This window comes from Helicoverpa zea, chromosome 29 (assembly GCF_022581195.2).
Source record: "Helicoverpa zea isolate HzStark_Cry1AcR chromosome 29, ilHelZeax1.1, whole genome shotgun sequence".
Classification (NCBI taxonomy): domain Eukaryota; kingdom Metazoa; phylum Arthropoda; class Insecta; order Lepidoptera; family Noctuidae; genus Helicoverpa; species Helicoverpa zea.
In genome coordinates, this window is record NC_061480.1 from 175,967 (window position 1) to 195,790 (window position 19,824).

Consider the following 19,824-nt stretch of genomic DNA (forward strand, 5'->3'; position numbering starts at 1 on the left):
TAAGACTCAAGTTCACGGGCTGCGGGATTATTCGAAAGAGTTCCTTCGGCCGTCGCCAAACCATGGTGGGTTTTAGCTAGGGCTGCCATCCGTCCGGGTTTCCCCGGATTTGTCCTCGTTTGGAGGCCGTCCGGGGGCCGTCCGGGCGGGGTTTCAAGAAGTGTCCGGGGAAAACCCGGACACTTTTCATGTAAGGAAGCACCTCATTGGATTTAAGTATGTGTTAATAGTAAATGGATTACAAATTAGGTATTATTTTGTTTAAAAAAATCGTACTCCTTCGGGGAAAAAATGCGATTTACGCCAAATGTCCGGGTTTTTTTAATGTTTGTCCGGGTTTGGTGAAATTCGAGATGGCAGCCCTAGTTTTAGCCAGTAACAGTATTTATTAAGAATTTTCAAAATAAATATGTAGTTGTTTTAAGAATTCATATTGTATGTAAGCTTGGGCCTATTTTTTGGTGGGCAGTCATCAAATGCCCCCTCCCGCTGAGGGTGCAGCGTGAGGGAGTGTCAGACTCTTACTGACTAAAACCCACCATGTTCCTTCTTAAGCTCTTCATATACCAGGGCCGCAGTAACTCTGAACTTGAGTCGTGGATAGTTAAACATTAACCGTGATACCACAGAAACTTTTAAACGTCAGTTAAACACCTGTCTAAAAAAATATCAGATTATGACATTGAAATAAGGTCCATTTTGCAGACACACTTTTTTTAGACAAGTGTTCAACAGATGTTTGAGTTTTTGTACTGACTAAAACCCACCATGTTCCTTCTTGAGCCCTTCGTATACCAGGGCTGTGGTAACTATCAGATGAAAAAAATGGGCCTTATACAGTAAAACATTATATTTTTTTTGTCAACAGAGTCAAGACCTGTGCACGATAGGGGTACAGCTCCTGTCTCAGCTGGTGGTGGAAATGAACCAGGTCTCTGAAGCTGATGCCAACCGCTCCCTCGCCAAACATAGGAAAATCGCTTCGTCTTTCAGGTATGTACTTTTATATTGTAAGCTAAAAATAAAACTAAAAAGATCATGGCTTCAAACACTTTATTACGACCAGATAGAAAACCTAATCAAAGAACAGTATAGTTATCGGCACGAATCTTGAGCTCTGACCTACATCTGCGCAGAAGTGATTTATTAGCAAAAAAACAACCTCGAGTGACGGCTATGACGCGATGCGCTGCGGGCCAATCACCGCTTTAGCCCGCACCCGCGCCTTACTTCATACCACAAAAGGAACCCAATAAATTACTTCTGCGCAGGTAAAGGTCAGCTCTCAAGATTCGTGCCGATAACTATACTCATGATGACAATTACACTCTCACACACACACATACACATGCATACACACAACCCATTTAGACACACGGCAGTGTGTCCGCCAAGTTCGAGCAAAAAAAGCGACACACCGGCCGTGGGTTATATTACACGAACCATTTCGGGCCAAATTCGACCCCCCTATAACTCAAAATCTATTTTATTTACACATTTCAAATTTCTAGTATCTGTTGAGACCCCCTCACTTATCTAAAATACAAAATTTCATTAATATACCTATTGTAGGTCTTGAGATATTGACGTCAGAAAATCGCTATTTTTACTATACACTCACTGACTGACTCACTGATTCACTGACTCACTCATCAAAAACCTAGACCACTTCCAATGGTCGTATTGACTTGAAATTTGGCATGGAGGTAGGTCTTTATGTCAAGGTAAAGGGAAAAATCTGAAAATGGCCAAGTGTGAGTCGGTTTCAAAATAATGAAGGTGTTTTATACCCGGTGTAAATTTATACCCCTAAAGAACTAAAACTACTAAATTTATCTATATTTATATAATATATCTTCGAATGGTCGTACCGATCTGAAATTCGTTACAAAGGTTTGTATTTAGTCAAAGTAAAAATCTGAAAACGGCCAAGTGTGAGTCACTTTCGAAAATAACGAATGTGTAACTTTGATCCACGAACATAATATATGATAACATGTCATGTCAGTCAGTTGGTAAATCTAGTCCATTTAGTTAATCTAGTTCATTTCTTTGTAAGAAGCATAGTGCATATTCAAAAATCTGAAAGATAGTATAAATGAGACATTTCCTTAACTAACTTAATAATAAGAAAAAAATAAAATAAACAACCTTACAAAAATAAATGAAATCCCACCCAAAACAAAAATGTGAAAGGCTGCCAAGTTCGATAATATGGAAATCCTTCGCCTATAAAAGAAGTGAGATCTGAATAAGTACCAAGTTCCATACACATACCTCAGTTAAAAATAGTTACTTTTTAATAATGTTACTTGGCAAGTTTTAATAGAAAATTAAATACTTGATTAATTGCGTTTAGTAGGTTTATAAGGTGTGTGAAAACTTGCCAAGTAACATCATTAAAAAGTAACTATTTTTAACTGAGGTATGTGTATGGAACTTGGTACTTATTCAGATCTCACTTCTTTTATAGGCGAAGGATTTCCATATTATCGAACTTGGCAGCCTTTCACATTTTTGTTTTGGGTGGGATACATATTTACGTTCAGACTCTCATCACACCACTCAGCAAAAGAGCAAGCATACCATGCATTTTTTTTTCTTTCTGTAGTTACCTTACCTATAGTGAATTACCCATTTTGTCCTTAGATTTTATTGCATATAAAGGGTTGTTCTAAAAACTGCTGAAGACAATGGCTCCTTTAACACAGGTATCACGTAGCTCAGGAGCCAGGGCTTCCAATATAATTGTACCTTATTTCATGCCAATAAAACATTTATCATTATCATTGTTTCCTTATACTACCGACTCTTTTTTACTTCTCCAGGGACAGTCAACTGTTCGAGATGTTCCGTCTATCATGTTCTCTACTGGGCACGATGCGAGGCAAACCTCTAGAACTGTCCGACGAGAGGCAGCACGCGCTGGTCGCGGCGCTGCTGCGGCTGGCACACAACTGCCTCACCTTCGACTTCATAGGCACCACCAGCGACGAGTCCAGCGACGACCTGTGCACTGTGCAGGTGAGTGTCACTGTGCAGTCACCCACAGCGCAGTCACTCTGTAGTCACCACGTGATCACCGTGCACTCACAGTGCGGTCACTGCAGTCGTTGTGCGGTCACTGCGGAGACTATTGTCACTATATTGTCAGACGAGAGACACGCTAGAGTTCCCTCGAGACTCGGCTTGCATACAATACTAGCTATATGTCGTTTATCAGTTATCTTAGCACCCATAACACAAGTTAATAAATAACTCACCGTAGAGCTTATCGACCGTGTGCGAAATGGTGTGCCGACATTATGTCATATTTAAAAAATACTAGCTTCTGCCAGCGGCTTCACCCACTCGCATCCCGTGGGAACTAATTCCCGTACAGGGGTAGCCGAATAGCCTTCCTCGATAAATGGGCTGTCTAACACTGAAAGAAATTTTCAAATCGGACCAGTAGTTCCTGAGATTAGCGCGTTCAAACAAACAAACAAACAAACTCTTCAGCTTTATAATATTAGTATAGATATATTTAAAAGAAGGTCTAAAGAAATAAATGATTTGACTTTGTCTTATTCCTTTCAGATACCGACATCGTGGCGGCCTACATTCCTAGAGTCCGGTACATTGGACCTATTCTTCGAGCTGTACCACCTACTAGGCGGGGCTCTGGCCAGCTTAGCACTGGCTTGCTTGGTACAACTGGCTTCCGTACGAAGGTCTCTCTTTAGTTCCAATGAACGAGCCAAGTTCCTGAACCGGTTGGCCGCTGGAGTGCTCAGGATATTGGATAATACGCAGGTATGTATAGAATTCTAGGAATTACTGTCTACCAGTGACATTTATAATCACCTTTAGGAGTCTGTAGTATATCTTTTGTATATGTCATCGGAAAATAACAAGACTCGTAAGTTGATCAATTTTCTAGGTAGTTGGTCAACTCTCGGAAAGTAATAAACGGCATTTGAAATATACTATTTAACGTATGTATTTTAGAAAGTTGATTAATTTTCAGCGTCTTGACATTAAATCATCCGACAAAGGCGAGGTGTACGTTGATTGATTAAAAAATCAATGAATATACACTTGCCAAATGTTTAAAATTAATGCTGTCGACCAATCAGAGAAAAGTGTATTAAGTGACGGATAATAGTATACCGTGAAATAGTACACTGGACAACGATTGGCTCATTTTTGGATGACTTTACTTGTAGCAATATAGTTATTTATTAAATTACACCAATGGCTGATAAAAAGGCGAAGGAAAACATCTTGAGGAAACCTGGACTATATAGTCTGAAATCACAAACCCGCATTCAGCAAGCGTGGTGATTAATGCTCAATCCTCCGTGTGAGAGGAGGCCGCAGCCCAGCAGTGGGACGATAAAAAGGCTCTAACTGTATAACAGTAAACGTATATTGTAAAATTTTGTACAGAGTGACCTAATAAACAATTTATTTGTCTAAAAATAGTTGTGTGTATAATATTACAGGGCCTATCGGACCCGACGAACTACCACGAGTTCTGCCGCCTCCTCGCTCGACTGAAGTCTAACTACCAGCTGGGCGAGCTTGTCATGGTGGACAGCTACCCTCGCCTCATCGAGCTCATCGCCAAGTTCACTGTGCAGAGTCTGCAGGTACGTCTGATGATGATGTCCTCTTAGCCGATTATCGGCTACGGCGGCTGTTCTCATGTAAGGAGATTAGCCAACTGCGCAGGACATATTATAATGCACAAGCATTTGCTTGGACACAGGTGCACTCACTATTCCTTCACTCTCATAGCGCGATAGGACGGCAAATCGACACCACCGGACAGAGTTCACACGCAGGACCGACATGCGTGCTCTCCGATGCACGGGTGAATTAATCCCCAACTTGCAGGCTCCGGGCTACTTTGTGACAGTTTCTAAAACCCACAAAGTGATTTCGGCCCGTCCCGGGAATCGACCCGAGACCTCGTGCTCAGCAGCCGCGCTTGCGACAGCTAGACCGACGAGGCAGTTCTTACATACATAGTTACAAGTGAAGCTAGTATAAGCATGTTAAAAAAATTCGATCGAAAGCTAAATTATCTGCCAGTATAGTAGAGTATATATAAAATATAACGTAGGTAACGTTATATTTTATCCCGGTACGGGCAGAAGTTCCAATGGGACACTTAAACTGCTGGAAAACGAATAAAAATTACTTTGTCTTTAATATTTTCTCTATTTTCCGTTTCAGATGTGGCAATTCGCCCCTAACTCGGTACACTACCTCCTCTCGCTGTGGCAACGCATGGTGGCTTCAGTGCCCTACGTGAAGGCCAGCGAGCCACATCTCCTCGAGACATACGCGCCAGGAGTCACCGCAGCCTACATCGGGAGTCGGTTAGACTCCGTCGCTTGTGTTATCAGGTAAAGATACTGTTACTGTTACAGCCTTTTTATCGTCCCACTGCTGGGCACAGGCCTCCTCTCACACGGAGAAGGATTAAGCAATAATCACCACGCTTGCTCAATGCGGGTTGGTGATTTCAGACTTTATAGTCCAGGTTTCATCAAGATGTTTTCCTTCACCTTTTTTAAGTATATCTTGGACACCAATGACTGATAAAAAAGGTAAAGATAAAGATTAATTTATTCGCAACTCTGAGTACAATACAGGTAACGCAGTTACATTTTGATGGTTCAGCCATATTTTGCCATGAAGGCTTTCTACTGGTACTGTTGGTTCAGTAAATAAGGCTGGGGATATTAGAAGTTTCTATAAAGTGGGACAAAGAGACTCGTGAAAGCGATAAGCCACATCTTCTCGAGACATACGCTCCGGGAGTCACGGCGGCCTACATCGGGAGTCGGTTAGACTCCGTCGCCTGTGTCATCAGGTACTGTTGGTTATGTATATCCCCCAGATATTTACAGGCTTACTACAAAAACTTAAACATCAGTTGAACACTTGTCTGACAAAAAAAGTGTGGCTGCAAAACGGACCTTATACCAACGTCATAATCTGTGTTCAACAGACGCTAAAAAGTTTTTGTGGTACGACTGTTAAAGTTTCTAAGAAGAGAAGGAAAGAGCAAGAGCTAGAGAAGAGCAAATTCTTAACACGTTGAAAATTGAGTTCTTAGTGTTTTGTAGTAAGGTTTTTTTTGCATGTGCACTGCTTTTGTCATTGAGAATGCTCTGTGCCCTCGGTGTGAAATAATAAGAGGAGCCGACCGACTCCGATCGTGTATTTTTTCTTGACGTTTGGCTCCGATTGCATGCTCTCGCTCGTGCAGCCGATCGGCTCCGGTCTGTGTGAAAAGAAAAATGCGCTCCGATGCTCTCCGAGCCGGTCTGTGTAAAGGGCCCTGAGACGTTCAAACTAGGAATTTCTGACCAACTCTTTGTAGGAATGTGAGTTGCACTATTGCTCTCAGTGGGTTCTATTTTTCTCCTGCAAAAAATTGGTCACAGATTATCAGACTTAAATTAAATATCTGTTCCCATTTGATCATATAATCCTTTGTTACAGGGACGGTTTAGAAGACCCGCTAGACGACGCGGGAACAGTTCAGCAACAATTGGAGCAACTTTCAGTGGTCGGTCGCTGCGAGTACGGCAAGACTTGTCAACTTTTAGTCGCCCACTTCGATAGAGCGGCCGCGGCCTATAGCGTTGAAACACAGCCACATCAAATACTTGTGTTGCAAGGTAAATATAGAAAATATTGTATATACAATTATTCTATGTTCTTTTATAGAATTCGTGTATCTACATACGAAATTTCATCCCTTTCGGTTCAGTTAATTCATGATTAAATTCTACCATCTGTCAAAATTGTTTGCCCACTTTGATAGTAGATTTAAATTTTGATAGCAGTCACCATCATAAGTTTTATATGGTCGGAAATACCCTGTTTGCGCTGGATTCGTACTTGGCTGCAATAGAATAAAGTGCTCGTCAAAGGCTTATGAGATAGGTCTCATCACTTGAACAATGTTGAAAACGAAGCATTTACAACGCCATCCATCATTTTGTTGGGATCAATTTTTTTTAATTCTCAATTATTGGTTTTACTTAGTCCTTACTAAATATTGTCTCATACTTAATCCCTTTTCAGGTCAGCTAACCTGGCTGGTGTATATAATCGGCGCTGCGATAGGCGGTCGGGCGTCCGTCAACACTTGTGATGAGAACGACGCCATGGACGGCGAGCTCGTCTGCCGCGTGCTGCAGCTCATGGACCTCACCGACTCCAGGCTGGCACAGGTGCGTATATTCATCATCATCATCATCTCAGCCATAGGACGTCCACTGCTGAACATAGGCCTCCCTCTTAGATCTCCACAGATACCTGTTGGAGGCGACCTGCATCCAGCGTCTTCCGGCGACCTTTATAAGGTTGTCGATGCGTATTTTAATTACAATAAATCTATATATCGGGTGTGTCATACCTAGGGCTGCCATCTCGAATTTCGCCAAACCCGGACAAACATTAAAAAAACCCGGACATTTGGCGTAAATCGCATTTTTTCCCCGAACGAGTACGATTTTTTGTAAACAAAATAATACCTAATTTGTAATCCATTTACTATTAACATATACTTAAATTCAATGAGGTGCTTCTTTACATGAAAAGTGTCCGGGTTTTCCCCGGACACTTCTTGAAACCCCGCCCGGACGGCCACCGGACGGCATCCAAACGAGGACGAATCCGGGAAAACGCGGACGGATGGCAGCCCTAGTCATACCTAATCACATTAAATCCTTATACTTTATGATATTCTATGGCATCATCCTCCGAGCCTGTCTCCCAACCATGTTGGGGTCGGCTGCCAGTCTAACCGGATGCAGCTGAGTACCAGTGCTTTACAAGAAGCGACTGCCTATCTGACCTCCTCAACCCAGTTACCCTAGCAACCCAATACCCCTTGGTTAGACTGGTGTCAGACTTGTTGACACAGGTGCGTACACTACTAGGCTTTAACTTGGCCAGTATAAAACTAGGCATTTAACTAAAGGTACATAGTCTTGATATGACCGTCTATGTAAAATCTCAGTTTAAAACACTTTCATACATTAAAATAAAGTTGGTTTTCAATAAAACTTGTTTGGTCTATTTGTCGAGAGAGCGACTGCCGTGCACGAGGTCTCGGGTTCGATTCGCGGGACGGGCCAAAATAATTTTGTGGGTTTTATAAACTTTCACAAGGCAGCCCTTAGTCTGGAGGTTGGTGGTTGATCACCCGTGCATCGGAGAGCACGCTGCGCCTTATAACTTAAAATATTAATTGCGATTATGAGTGATACATAGGTGGTATTAAATGTAGAATTACATACTTGGGAAATATAGGTGATATTAACAGGGCGGGTACCCTGTTAGGGCGCAGCAATACAATCCTAATCCTAACTAATATTATAAATGTGAAAGTAACTATGTGTGTCTTTCTGTCTGTCTGTTTTTTCTTCACGCCTTAACCCTTAAATGCATGATGATGTATATATACATCGGTGTTTTCGTCCTTAAATAATTTCTAAACGGTAGCTCAAATACAGTATTTTTTACTTTTAATAGGTGTTAAAAAGGTAAAATCATGCATTTAAGGGTCAACCACTGAACCGATTTGTGTGAAATTTGGTACAGACATAGTTTGAAACTTGAGAAAGGACATAGGATTGTTTTAGTTAAAAATAAAATTTATTCCGGACATATAGCGCCATCTATTGGTCAAACCAAAAATCTATCGGAAGTCACTATTCCACGCGAACGAAGTCGCGGGCAAAAACTAGTTTTAATGTAAAATAACTTACACACTATTTAATTAGTCTTATGCTAACTAACATTCATTTGTCCAGGGTGGCTGCGAGAAGCTAGAACTAGCAATGATGTCATTCTTCGAGCAGTTCCGCAAGATCTACGTGGGTGAACAGGTGCAGAAGAACAGCAAGGTGTACCGGAGACTCAGCGACGTGCTCGGCCTGGCTGACGAGAGCCAACTGCTCAGTGTGCTCATGAGGAAGATGTGAGTGTTATAGGCCTTTTCTATTTAGCCGACTGCAGGAAGAGGTATTTTTATATTATACAAAGTCGTAGTGGTCTAAAGTACCAATCTCTCAAGTCTGAGGGTGTGTGTTCGATTCCAGGTCAGGCAAGTTTCGCTACCTATGCAATGTTACCAATGCAACTTTTCTAAGTTTGTATGTACTTTCTAAGTATATATCTTAAACATGACTGACTGTTTCGGAGGGCACGTTGAACTGTAGGTCCCGGCTGTCATTGAACATCTTTGGCAGTCGTTACGGGTGGTCGGTAAGCTAGTAAGTCTGGCAACCAGTGACAATCATCTCAACCATATTGTTTACCGTATTGTTGTTATTGAACAAAATTGTTTTGATTGATAATATAAGCTAAATAAGGTACTAAGTTTTATGTGAAAAATTTGTGACGTCATAGCTTGTGTTTTCATACAAATTTTAGAGGAAGTAACCGTTTTCTACGGTTCAGTAAAGCATTGAAATTAAATAGTTGGAAACTGCCGTACAATATGGAACCTGTTTTTTTCAAGTGAGCAATGACATTATAATTTTAAGAAACTTTTTATGTTTTCCAGTATAACAAACCTGAAGTACTGGGGCAGCTCGGAGCAGATCATTGCGAAGACGCTCGGTCTACTCAGCGACCTGAGCGGCGGCTACTCCTGCGTGAGGAAGCTAGTCAAGCTGGACGAAGTGCAGTTCATGCTGACACATCATACGGTAAGCTGTACCATCAGGTACTTCATCATCATCCTCCGAGCCTTTTCCCAAACTATGTTGGGGTCGGCTTCCAGTCTAACCGGATTCAGCTGAGTACCAGTGCTTTACAAGAAGCGACTGCCTATCTGACCTCCTCAACCCAGTTACCCGGGCTACCCGATACCCCTTGGTTAGACTGGTGTCAGACTTACTGGCTTCTGACTACCCGTAACGACTGCCAAGGATGTTCAATGACAGCCGGGACCTACAGTTTAACGTGCCATCTGAAACACATACAAACTTAGTAAATTAGAAAGTACATACAAACTTAGAAAAGTTGCATTGGTACTTGCCTGACCTGGAATCGAACCCGCGCCCTCATACTCGAGAGGTTGGTTCTTTTGCCCACTAGGCCACCACGACTCTCAGGAATTTATTAGTATTTATTTGCACATGAATGCAGTAGGTTCATAAGGTGTTACAAATTTTCAGTGTCTTCGGTATTCAGTCATTATATTATAATGACATGCAAATTAGTTTAGGGAACAAATATAATGACCACCATAAAATGCTTTGATACCCTTAGTTTTGTAACCAAAAATATCTACTGAACACCAGAAAAATAAAGTCTAAAAATGTAATAGTACCAGCTATTTTAGTCACGACTTCACTTTAAATTGTATTCAACCACCAAATTTAGTAAATGATCACCAACTCTTGACGACCAAATTAATGTATTATTTTTGCCTAAATAAGTCACTGTGATTGCCATAAAATGTAGGCTTATTACCAAATAAAGTATTATGATGCCATATTAAGTTATGTGTCCGGCTTGCAATGCATGCGTGAGTGTGAGTGACAGGGGAAAATGGAAGAAAATGACATATTGCGCCGACCCCAAGTAAAATTGGGAACAGGGCAGGAGAAAGAAGAAGAAGAATGTGTTTCTCAATACACTCCCTCGAAAACACACTCTTATCGCACTGTTTAGAGGCATGCAATAGACAATTTTCCACCCTAGTGCAGGAAAAGGGTCCCCATAATGTTATAACATTTATTGTATCAGGCCGAACTTATTTTTTTGGAGTCAGTTTACTTAAACAGGATAGCAAGATGTAAAAACTTTGATTATCATTTTATATTAAAACGCTGGTATAATTTTGATGATCATTTACTACTTTTGGTGATCATTTACTACTTTTGGGATAACAATGATTTATTTGGACTCATTTTGCTTAAATAGGATAGCAGAATTTAAAAACTTTGGTTATAATCTTACTTTAAAATGGTGGTCTAATTTTGGTGATCATTTACTATTTTTGGCTTACGCATGATTTATTTTGGAGTAATTTCACTTAAATAGGATAGCAAAGTGTTAAAACTTTGGTTATAGTTTTATATTATTTTATATTTAAATACACATGGGAAAACAACTTCGTTTATATAGTTCAGTTCTCATTTTTGGAAGTCTTAATTTAGTTGGAAATCTCGTTTTAAAATTACTCTATGATCTGAATTATAAGCATTCAGAAGCGCCTGATACACTCGCTCCTTAAAGAGACGTAGACGTCAGGAAACCCAGCGGAGCCTAGCAGGGCCATGGCCCGCCGGGTCTATGCATATAATGTACACTTATGCGAGTGCCAGCATCCTTGGCAGTCGTTACGGGTAGTCAGAAGCCAGTAAGCCTGACACTAGTCTAACCAAAGGGTATTGGGTTGCCCGGGTAACTGGGTTAAAGTCGCTCCTTGTGGCACACTGGTACTCAGCTGCATCCGTTTAGACTGGAAGCCGACCCCAACATAGTTGGGAAAAGGCTCGGGACTCTTCTGTATTGGATTAAAACCTTTAGCCCAAACACTTTGGAGGAACTCCTCGATTTTCAAAGCGTGTATTTTTAGTTTTTTTTTAAATATTATTTTGACCATATTTTTCTCTTATTCCAGGCGGAACACTTCCCATTCCTCGGCATAGCCGGCGTCGGAGCCGCAGAGATGCGATGCCGCAGCATGCTGTACACGGCACTGGGCCGACTGCTCATGGTGGACCTGGGGGAGGACGAGGACCGCTTCCTGGCGTTCATGATGCCGCTCACTGGTAATCATACCCCCGCACTCAGAGACATTTACCGTCTTACCACAAAAACTTTTAAACTTCAGTTTAAGACTTGTCTAAAAAAATGACAAATTATGACGTTGAAATAAGGTCCTTTTTGGAACCACACTTTTTTTAGACAAGTGTTTGACACATGGTTAAGTTTTTATAGTAAGACTATTGATGATTATTTAAGTCATTGTTACATTCTCATAGAAATTCTGCACTAAGGAACGGCTTAAGTAACCATTAAATGTCTTAGGGTGTGTCCAATAGTGTTTAGTCATGTTTAAAGTTACGGCATAGCGGCATTGTGTGACGGCAGAGTTGCGATGCCGGCCATACAACACTGAAAAACACAAACCGTTACCACGAAAACTTCTAAACGTCTGTTGAACACTTGTCTAAAAAATGTCAGATGTTGAAATAAGACCGTTTTGTAGCCACACTTTTTTAGACAAGTGTTCAACAGATATTTTAGTTTTTGTAGTACACATTTTCTTGAAAGTTCAAGGTGTTTTCACTTACACCTTGAACTTTCAAGAAAATGTGTTGAATTGTCGAGGATTTTTTAAAACTTTTGACTCTGAAACTACTCACTCAAAATTTCTTTACTGTTTTCACCTGCGTCCCGTGGGAATACTGCCCGTACCGGGATGAAATATAGCCTATGTTACTCGGGAAGAGTGTAGGTATTCAACAGTGACAGAATTTTACAAATCGGTTCAGTAATTCCTTACAAACTAAAATTATTATATAGAAACTTAAATTAAACTAAAATTATTATATAGAAACTTAAATTAAACTAAAATTATTATATAGAAACTTAAATTAAACTAAAATGATTATATAGAAACTTAAATTAAACTTAAATTATTATATAGAAACTTAAATTAAACTTAAATTATTATATAGAAACTTAAATTAAACTTAAATTATTATATAGAAACTTAAATTACACTTAAATTATTATATAGAAACTTAAATTAAACTTAAATTATTATATAGAAACTTAAATTAAACTTAAATTATTATATAAAATAACATTTTCCACATAAGAATATAAGTTACGTTTAAATAAAGTAATTTGATTGCGTTTCAATTAATGAAACAACATTCAAAGCTATTTTATTATTAAATTTTACAGTTTTTCATATTTTTCTCAACGTCACATTTAAATTTACACATTGTATTTAAGAAATAAATAATATATTTACATTTTTACATTACATATTTAGAAAACCATTTTCTACATTCACAGCGGCCTTCGAAAGTATAATCGGCCTCCTAAGCGGTCCGGAATCGACGATGTTCAACTCTGAGGACGCCAAGAAGACGCTGATAGGCCTCGCGCGAGATCTTAGAGGCCTCGCGTTCGCTTTCAATACGAAGACTACTTATATGATGCTGTTTGATTGGATGTGAGTGTAGTTTTGATAAAATTTACCTTTTTTTTGAAAGAGTTACCGCAGCCCTGGTACATAAAAGGCCTGCGACGGAACACGACGGTTTTTAGTCAGTAAGAGTCTGACACTCCCTCAGCGCTGCTAACCCACAGCGGGAGGAGTCATTTAATGATTTCCATAACAAAAAAAGGACTTAGTAATGGTTATTAAAAGATTATTAAGAAACTAGCTGATCCCGCGAACTTCGTATCGTTCAAACCTTCCCTGGACCTCTACAAACATTTTAAAACCAAAATCAGCTCAATCGGCCCAGCCGTCCTCGAGTTTTAATCAGACTAACGCACAACAATTCATTTTTATTTATATAGATTTTTAGGGTTTTTAGGTTGTAAGTATTTCATAAACTGTCTAGTTTAAATTTTCATAGAAGGTAGGAGGAATGTACAACTTGTCACGCAATTAATATTGGAATAAAATAATAATTTTAGAGGGGCCCCACACAAAAAAAACGTGATAATTTTGCTCAATATTAAAAACGTCACAGATAAACGCAGAATATTGAATGTATACCGAACTGTAAAAGAAATAAATACAAAAAAAATAGCCTTGCAAATTGTACATAAATGTTCAAACCATTTTTTTGTATTAAAACTTGATAAATATATATATATGTATATATTTAAAATTTTAATATCAATTATTATTGTCCCCCAGCTACCCAGTATACATGAAAGTCCTACTCCGAGGCATAGAAGTGTGGTTCTCGGAGCCAGCCCTGACCACCCCCGTGCTGAAGCTGACGGCAGAACTCGCGCAGAACAGAAACCAGCGGCTTCACTTCGACGTGTCCTCGCCCAACGGAATACTGCTGTTTAGAGAACTCTCTAGCATTATTTGTGCTTATGGTAAGTGCACAATGAAAACTGTAGGTCCCGGCTGTCATTGAACATCCTTGGCAGTCGTTACGGGTAGTCAGAAGCCAGTAAGTCTGACACCAGTCTCACCAAGGGGTATTGGATGCCCGGGTAACTGGGTTGAGGAGGCCAGATAGGCTTTCGCTCCTTGTAAAGCACTGGTACTCAGCTGCATCCGGTTAGTTTAGAAGCTGACCCCAACATAGTTGGGAAAAGGCTCGGGAGATGATGATCTACATAAGCTTCTACTAGCGATTCAATCACCGCCATCTCGAGGTAACGACTTTCCGCATGTTAATAAAAAGTAGCCTATACGTTATTCTGATATAAGCTATATTACTGCTATGTTTCATCAAAATCCATCAAGTAGATTTAGAGTGATTGAGGGACAAACATACACAATTTCACTTTTATGTTTTACTTGTATGTTTTTACAATAATAATTTATTTCTCCTGAAATTAATCGATTATTTGTTTGTATATTTCAGGCAGCAGAATACTAACGATAGACGTGGCTAAGAAGCAGATGTACGCGATGAAGCTGAAAGGCATTTCACTATGTTTCTCTATACTGAAGGCTGCGCTTTGCGGGAATTATGCTAACTTTGGCGTTTTCAGGTAACTTATTATTATTTATTAATTTAGTTCACTATGAAAGACTTACTGCTATATAAAAAACCAGCTTTTGCTCGCGACTTCGTTCGCGTGGAATAGTGTCCGGCAGAATTTTGGTTTGACCAATAGATGGCGCTGATGTCCGAAAGAAATTTTATTTTTTTATTTTTATTCTTTTGTAATAAAAATGTCCTATGTCCTTTCTCAAGTTCCAAACTATGTCTGTACCAAATTTCACACAAATCGGTTCAGTAGTTTAGGCGTGAAGAAAAGACAGACAGACAGAGTTACTTTTGCATTTATAATATTAGTTTGGATTAACAATAGAAAGAATGCATAGACGACAGAGCTAATTAGAAGACCTCGCTTATAATCATCATCCTCCGAGCCCTTTCCCAATCATGTTGGGGTCGGCTTCCAGTCTAACCGGATTCAGCTGAGTATCAGTGCTTTACAAGGAGCGACTATCTGACCTCGCTTATAATAATAGCCTAGAAATAATGTGGACACACATCAGTGCACTGTTTGCATGTGTATCAATAATAATATCAATTAAACAACGGCAGTTTTCAAACAAAAAATATTCAAATATTATATTTAAACTACGCTTCTAGTGGAAAATACTTCCCGTACCGATATCAAACATTGCCTATATTACTCGATCGTGTAGCTTCCCAAGATGATTGTAGATTTTTTTAAATGGTAGTAGTTTTGGGTACAGCTAAAAAGAATTGCTTTAGTATATTAAAATAATTATGTACTCCATTTGAGTAGGCAGTTACCTAAAAATAAACAATCTTGATATGACTTTTTTTTGTTTCGATATTAAATAATAATTGGGCTTCTTATACTGAATGAATATTAAAACAAATTTTAGACAGGTAAACAAAGAAATTAAGAAAATATTTGTTGTAAATTCGATTATATTTATTTTCTTCTACTTTGTATTTCAGGCTATACGGTGACGAGGCACTCGATAACGCACTCAATATGTTCGTCAAATTACTGCTCAGTATACCACAGAGCGATCTACTTGTATGTATCAAATATTATCTACTTAATTGCCTTTATAATAATAGTGTGAAACTCAAGGTGTAGTTCTTTCCAAACTTTTTTAATAGTGAAAAAGTTGATAAGTGTTTTTTTCGGTACACAATAAAACCTAAGCCTGGATGCAGGATATACAACGTTATTTTTTGTTTATGCGAAACCTGATACACCTATCTAGTATTTTTATGTAAAGAATCTATGTACGAAATTTCAAAACCGTATCATGAAAAATCACAAAGTTATAAGCTTGTTAAGTTACGGGACTGTCCGTAAAAATACATAATCACCACAAAACGCACACATGCCGCGCAACGCGACAGCACTGTGCGCTCGCGCCCGCTATGAACTCGCCGTCACCGCCGTTGTGCGAGAATAAACACCTATTTGTGGTGTCCAACATTCAAAGTTTTTTAGAACGTTTTGGGAAAAAATATAACATGGTGTAAAAACTATTGGAATCGATTCAGTTACTGATTCTGAACAAACTATATTCAGGTTTCGCACAAACAAAAAATAACGTTGTATTCTTACTCTCATGTATATGCAGCAAAAGTAATTAGGCATATGAGGTGTGTCACTATCACATGAAATGAAATGCGTTAATATACTGGTTAATATGAGTCGATTCACAAAAAAAAAAAAAGAAAAATACGAAAAAATAAAAAGAAATGAATTTTTCAAACAAAGTAAATGGAATAAAAATGTGCGAAAATTAGAACACGATATAAAAGTCAGTCAATTACAAACAACTGAAATTCTCCCTTGAAAAATGACTCCTGTGGTTAAACCACTGGAATGAATTAGGTTATTTTTTTTACAATTCGCCATAGAATATCATAAAGTATATGCGATAGGATTTAATGTGATTAGTTACGACACACCCGATATAAAACTCTGAATTGTTTATATATTTCAGGACTACCCGAAGCTATCACAGACATACTACGTGTTGCTAGAGAGGCTGGCGCAGGACCACATGCCGTTCCTGGCATCGCTACAGCCCGACGCCACTCTCTACATACTGTGCTCCATCTCTGAAGGACTTACTGCTCTAGGTAATTACATTACATACCTAACTACAAGCTTTCACAGTTGAACATACGTAGTGACTGCCTGCCTAGTTGGTCTAGCTGTCTCAAGGGCAGCTGCTGAGCACGAGGTCTCGGGTTCGATTCCCGGGTCGGGCCGAAATCGCTTTGTGAGTTTTAGAAAACTTACACAAAGCAGCCTGTAGTCTGGACTGGAAGTTATAGTTCGGCCATTCAGAGAATGCGTTCCTGACACGTCGCGATTGAACTGACGACGTAACTACATTCATTGATTATTGATATAATAATGTTGTTTTAATGCTCCTCAATTGTTAAAACGGTAAACAACCAGCAAAAATATTTTTATCGTAACTGCAACGCCATTGCAAAGTTACGTCGTCAGTTCAATCGCGACGTGTCAGGAACGCATTCTCTGAATGGCCGAACTATAGTGATTGATACACCCGTACATCGGAGAGCACGTAAATGTCGGTCCTGCGTGTGAACTCTCTGCGGTGGTGTCGGTTTGCCGTCCCATCGCGCTATGAGAGTGAAGGAATAGTGAGTGCACCTGTGTCCAAGCAAATGCTCGTGCACTATAATATGTCCTGCGCAGCTGACTGATCTCCTTAAGTGAGAACAGTCGCCGTGGTCGAAATCGGCCGTGGACGCCATTATTAATTATTTCCATAGTGCTTTCAACGACTGGTGTAATCCCAAAGCAACAGCATCAGTCGCTGAAAACACTTAACTTATCGCCGACCACCTATCGAACTCTCCATATGGCTGCCATCTTGAACCGAATGGTTAGATTTTTTTTCAAAATGATAATGAAACCCAGACAGCTTTTACAATGCCAACAGACACACAGCAACGATTTCGAATCACACCTAACAATTCAGCACGTCTCCCTTCACCGTTCACATAGGTACTTGGCTTCGGCCCGTGCTAATTTAAAAAGCCGGTAGTTTTTACCGAGATACAAATGTACACCCACATCTATACAGATAATAATATACCTGTCATCGTGTTAAATGGCTCGAAACTAGAAAACGTAGACTGCTTCAGATATCTCGGGCACTTCCTCACCGCAGACCTCAAGGACAATGCAGACATAGAGAGAGAGCGCAGAGCGTTGTCTTTCCGAGGGAATATGCTGACACGCTGGCTCACCTGATGTAGTGTACACATTAAAGATCAGACTTAAAAAATACTTTGGGACATACTATGAGTCATTTTATCGGCCCATTGCTGGGCACAGGCCTACTCTCACACAGTGAAGGATTGAGAAATAATTCTAATTTAAATGATTTTTGTTGTTGTTTCAGATACGAGTGTATGTACAGGATGCTGCGCCACGCTAGATCATATAGTCACATATCTATTCAAACAGTTAGTGCAGAAATGTGAGTATTTACATGTAATATTATATATTACTGTTTTGTTTTAGCCGAGTCCATAGCGAACTCTACTTCAAGTACCTGAATCTCAGGTAGGCTATTTATCGCTGAAATAACTTTCGCTTTTATTGATTAGCTTTTAATATTAGTATAACTATAGTTCGGCCATTCAGAGAATGCGTTCCTGACACGTCGCGATTGAACTGACGACGTAATAACATTCATTGATTATTGATATAATAATGTTGTTTTAATGCTCCTCAATTGTTAAAACGGTAAACAACCAGCAAAAATATTTTTATCGTAACTGCAACGCCATTGCAAAGTTACGTCGTCAGTTCAATCGCGACGTGTCAGGAACGCATTCTCTGAATGGCCGAACTATAACTTGGAAAGTTTTCGCGAACATGGAAAAAATATATTACTTGTTGTTACTATTGGATGCACAAGGTGTTCATTTGGAGACTTAGCAACGTGATTTTCCGCCTCCTTCAATGATTCCAAAGTACAAATCGGTCCACTATTCACCATATTATTACAAGGGATAGTAAGAAGTAGATGCGCCACGTCTTTTGCTATTATCTGTTAACGACTTGTTATTGGATATTTTGACTTCTTCAAGTTGCTCCTTTGTAATAAACGACTCCTTAATCTGCTTAATCTCGGATTGTAAGACAATAATATCTTTAAGCAGCCTTGATACGTCATGTCATGTAATGTGATCGAATGTCAAGGGGGGCAATTTTTGCAAGTCTTTCGCCACAAATATAGGAATACTTTCCGGATCTGTGTTCTTGAATAAGCCAATGATATCCTCTAAATCACGGCGTATTTTGTTTTCCCCTTTACGGGTCACTTTCTTCATAGTCGTGTTCACTGATTTAAATAATAACGTTTTAGCAGTGTCCACATCTTCACTCTTAAACGAAGAACTACACACTTTAACAATACTCTCCTCGTCCATAATTTGAATTTTGTTCTGTAGGAAAGCGAGAACTTCACTAATGACTAAATTGCACGAATTACATTTCAGCAACGACATTGTAAATTATCAAACAGAGGTCGACGACCTCACGCGTCCGTACGATAGGTCGTTACGGCCGAGACTGATAGCCGTAAATAGTGTAGCTTCCTAACAGTCAAAGCTTTCAGATCGATCACGTAGTTCCGGACCCTTTACAGTATATATGTCAAACGAAAAAACAAATAACCAAATATTTCCTCTTTATAATATTAGTGTAGATGTTTTCCGGGATAGTGTCACTTTCCAACAATAAAATTATTTTCCATATCAGAACAGTAATGTCGTCCTTTACGGTACAAAACTTCATCATTTTAAATTATTATTGTATTTTTACTAACTAATTTATTCGTCCACAGCGAGCAGTAAACTGTCGACGCCGCGGGCGGCGGCGCCGGAGACCAGCAACATGTTCATAGAGGTGCTGCAGAGACGCCCCGAGATCATGCAGCAACTGTTAGCCACTGTGAGTTTACCTTAGGACCAAGTTAATCGATAATATAAACGATACTATTCTTAAAATAACTGGGAAATTGAACGTGAAAATGTACAGTGAAATACTAAGTACTGTAAGTAGGTATCGGGCTGCATG

General features: G+C 39.5%; 1 protein-coding gene across 1 annotated transcript in view; it reads left to right on the forward strand.

The window, feature by feature from the left end:
• Positions 1-19,824, forward strand: part of LOC124644222 (exportin-7-B) — a 29,490-nt gene that overhangs the window by 7,218 nt on the left and 2,448 nt on the right. Inside the window, exons 6-22 of the mRNA XM_047183473.1 lie at positions 869-993; positions 2,829-3,024; positions 3,580-3,795; positions 4,488-4,634; positions 5,224-5,396; positions 6,502-6,680; positions 7,090-7,238; positions 8,826-8,992; positions 9,581-9,725; positions 11,651-11,801; positions 13,060-13,219; positions 13,919-14,109; positions 14,607-14,736; positions 15,687-15,768; positions 16,700-16,838; positions 18,140-18,217; positions 19,592-19,698. Of these exons, the coding sequence (XP_047039429.1) occupies positions 869-993; positions 2,829-3,024; positions 3,580-3,795; positions 4,488-4,634; positions 5,224-5,396; positions 6,502-6,680; positions 7,090-7,238; positions 8,826-8,992; positions 9,581-9,725; positions 11,651-11,801; positions 13,060-13,219; positions 13,919-14,109; positions 14,607-14,736; positions 15,687-15,768; positions 16,700-16,838; positions 18,140-18,217; positions 19,592-19,698 (2,535 nt within the window). The remainder of the gene's footprint in view (positions 1-868; positions 994-2,828; positions 3,025-3,579; positions 3,796-4,487; positions 4,635-5,223; positions 5,397-6,501; positions 6,681-7,089; positions 7,239-8,825; positions 8,993-9,580; positions 9,726-11,650; positions 11,802-13,059; positions 13,220-13,918; positions 14,110-14,606; positions 14,737-15,686; positions 15,769-16,699; positions 16,839-18,139; positions 18,218-19,591; positions 19,699-19,824) is intronic.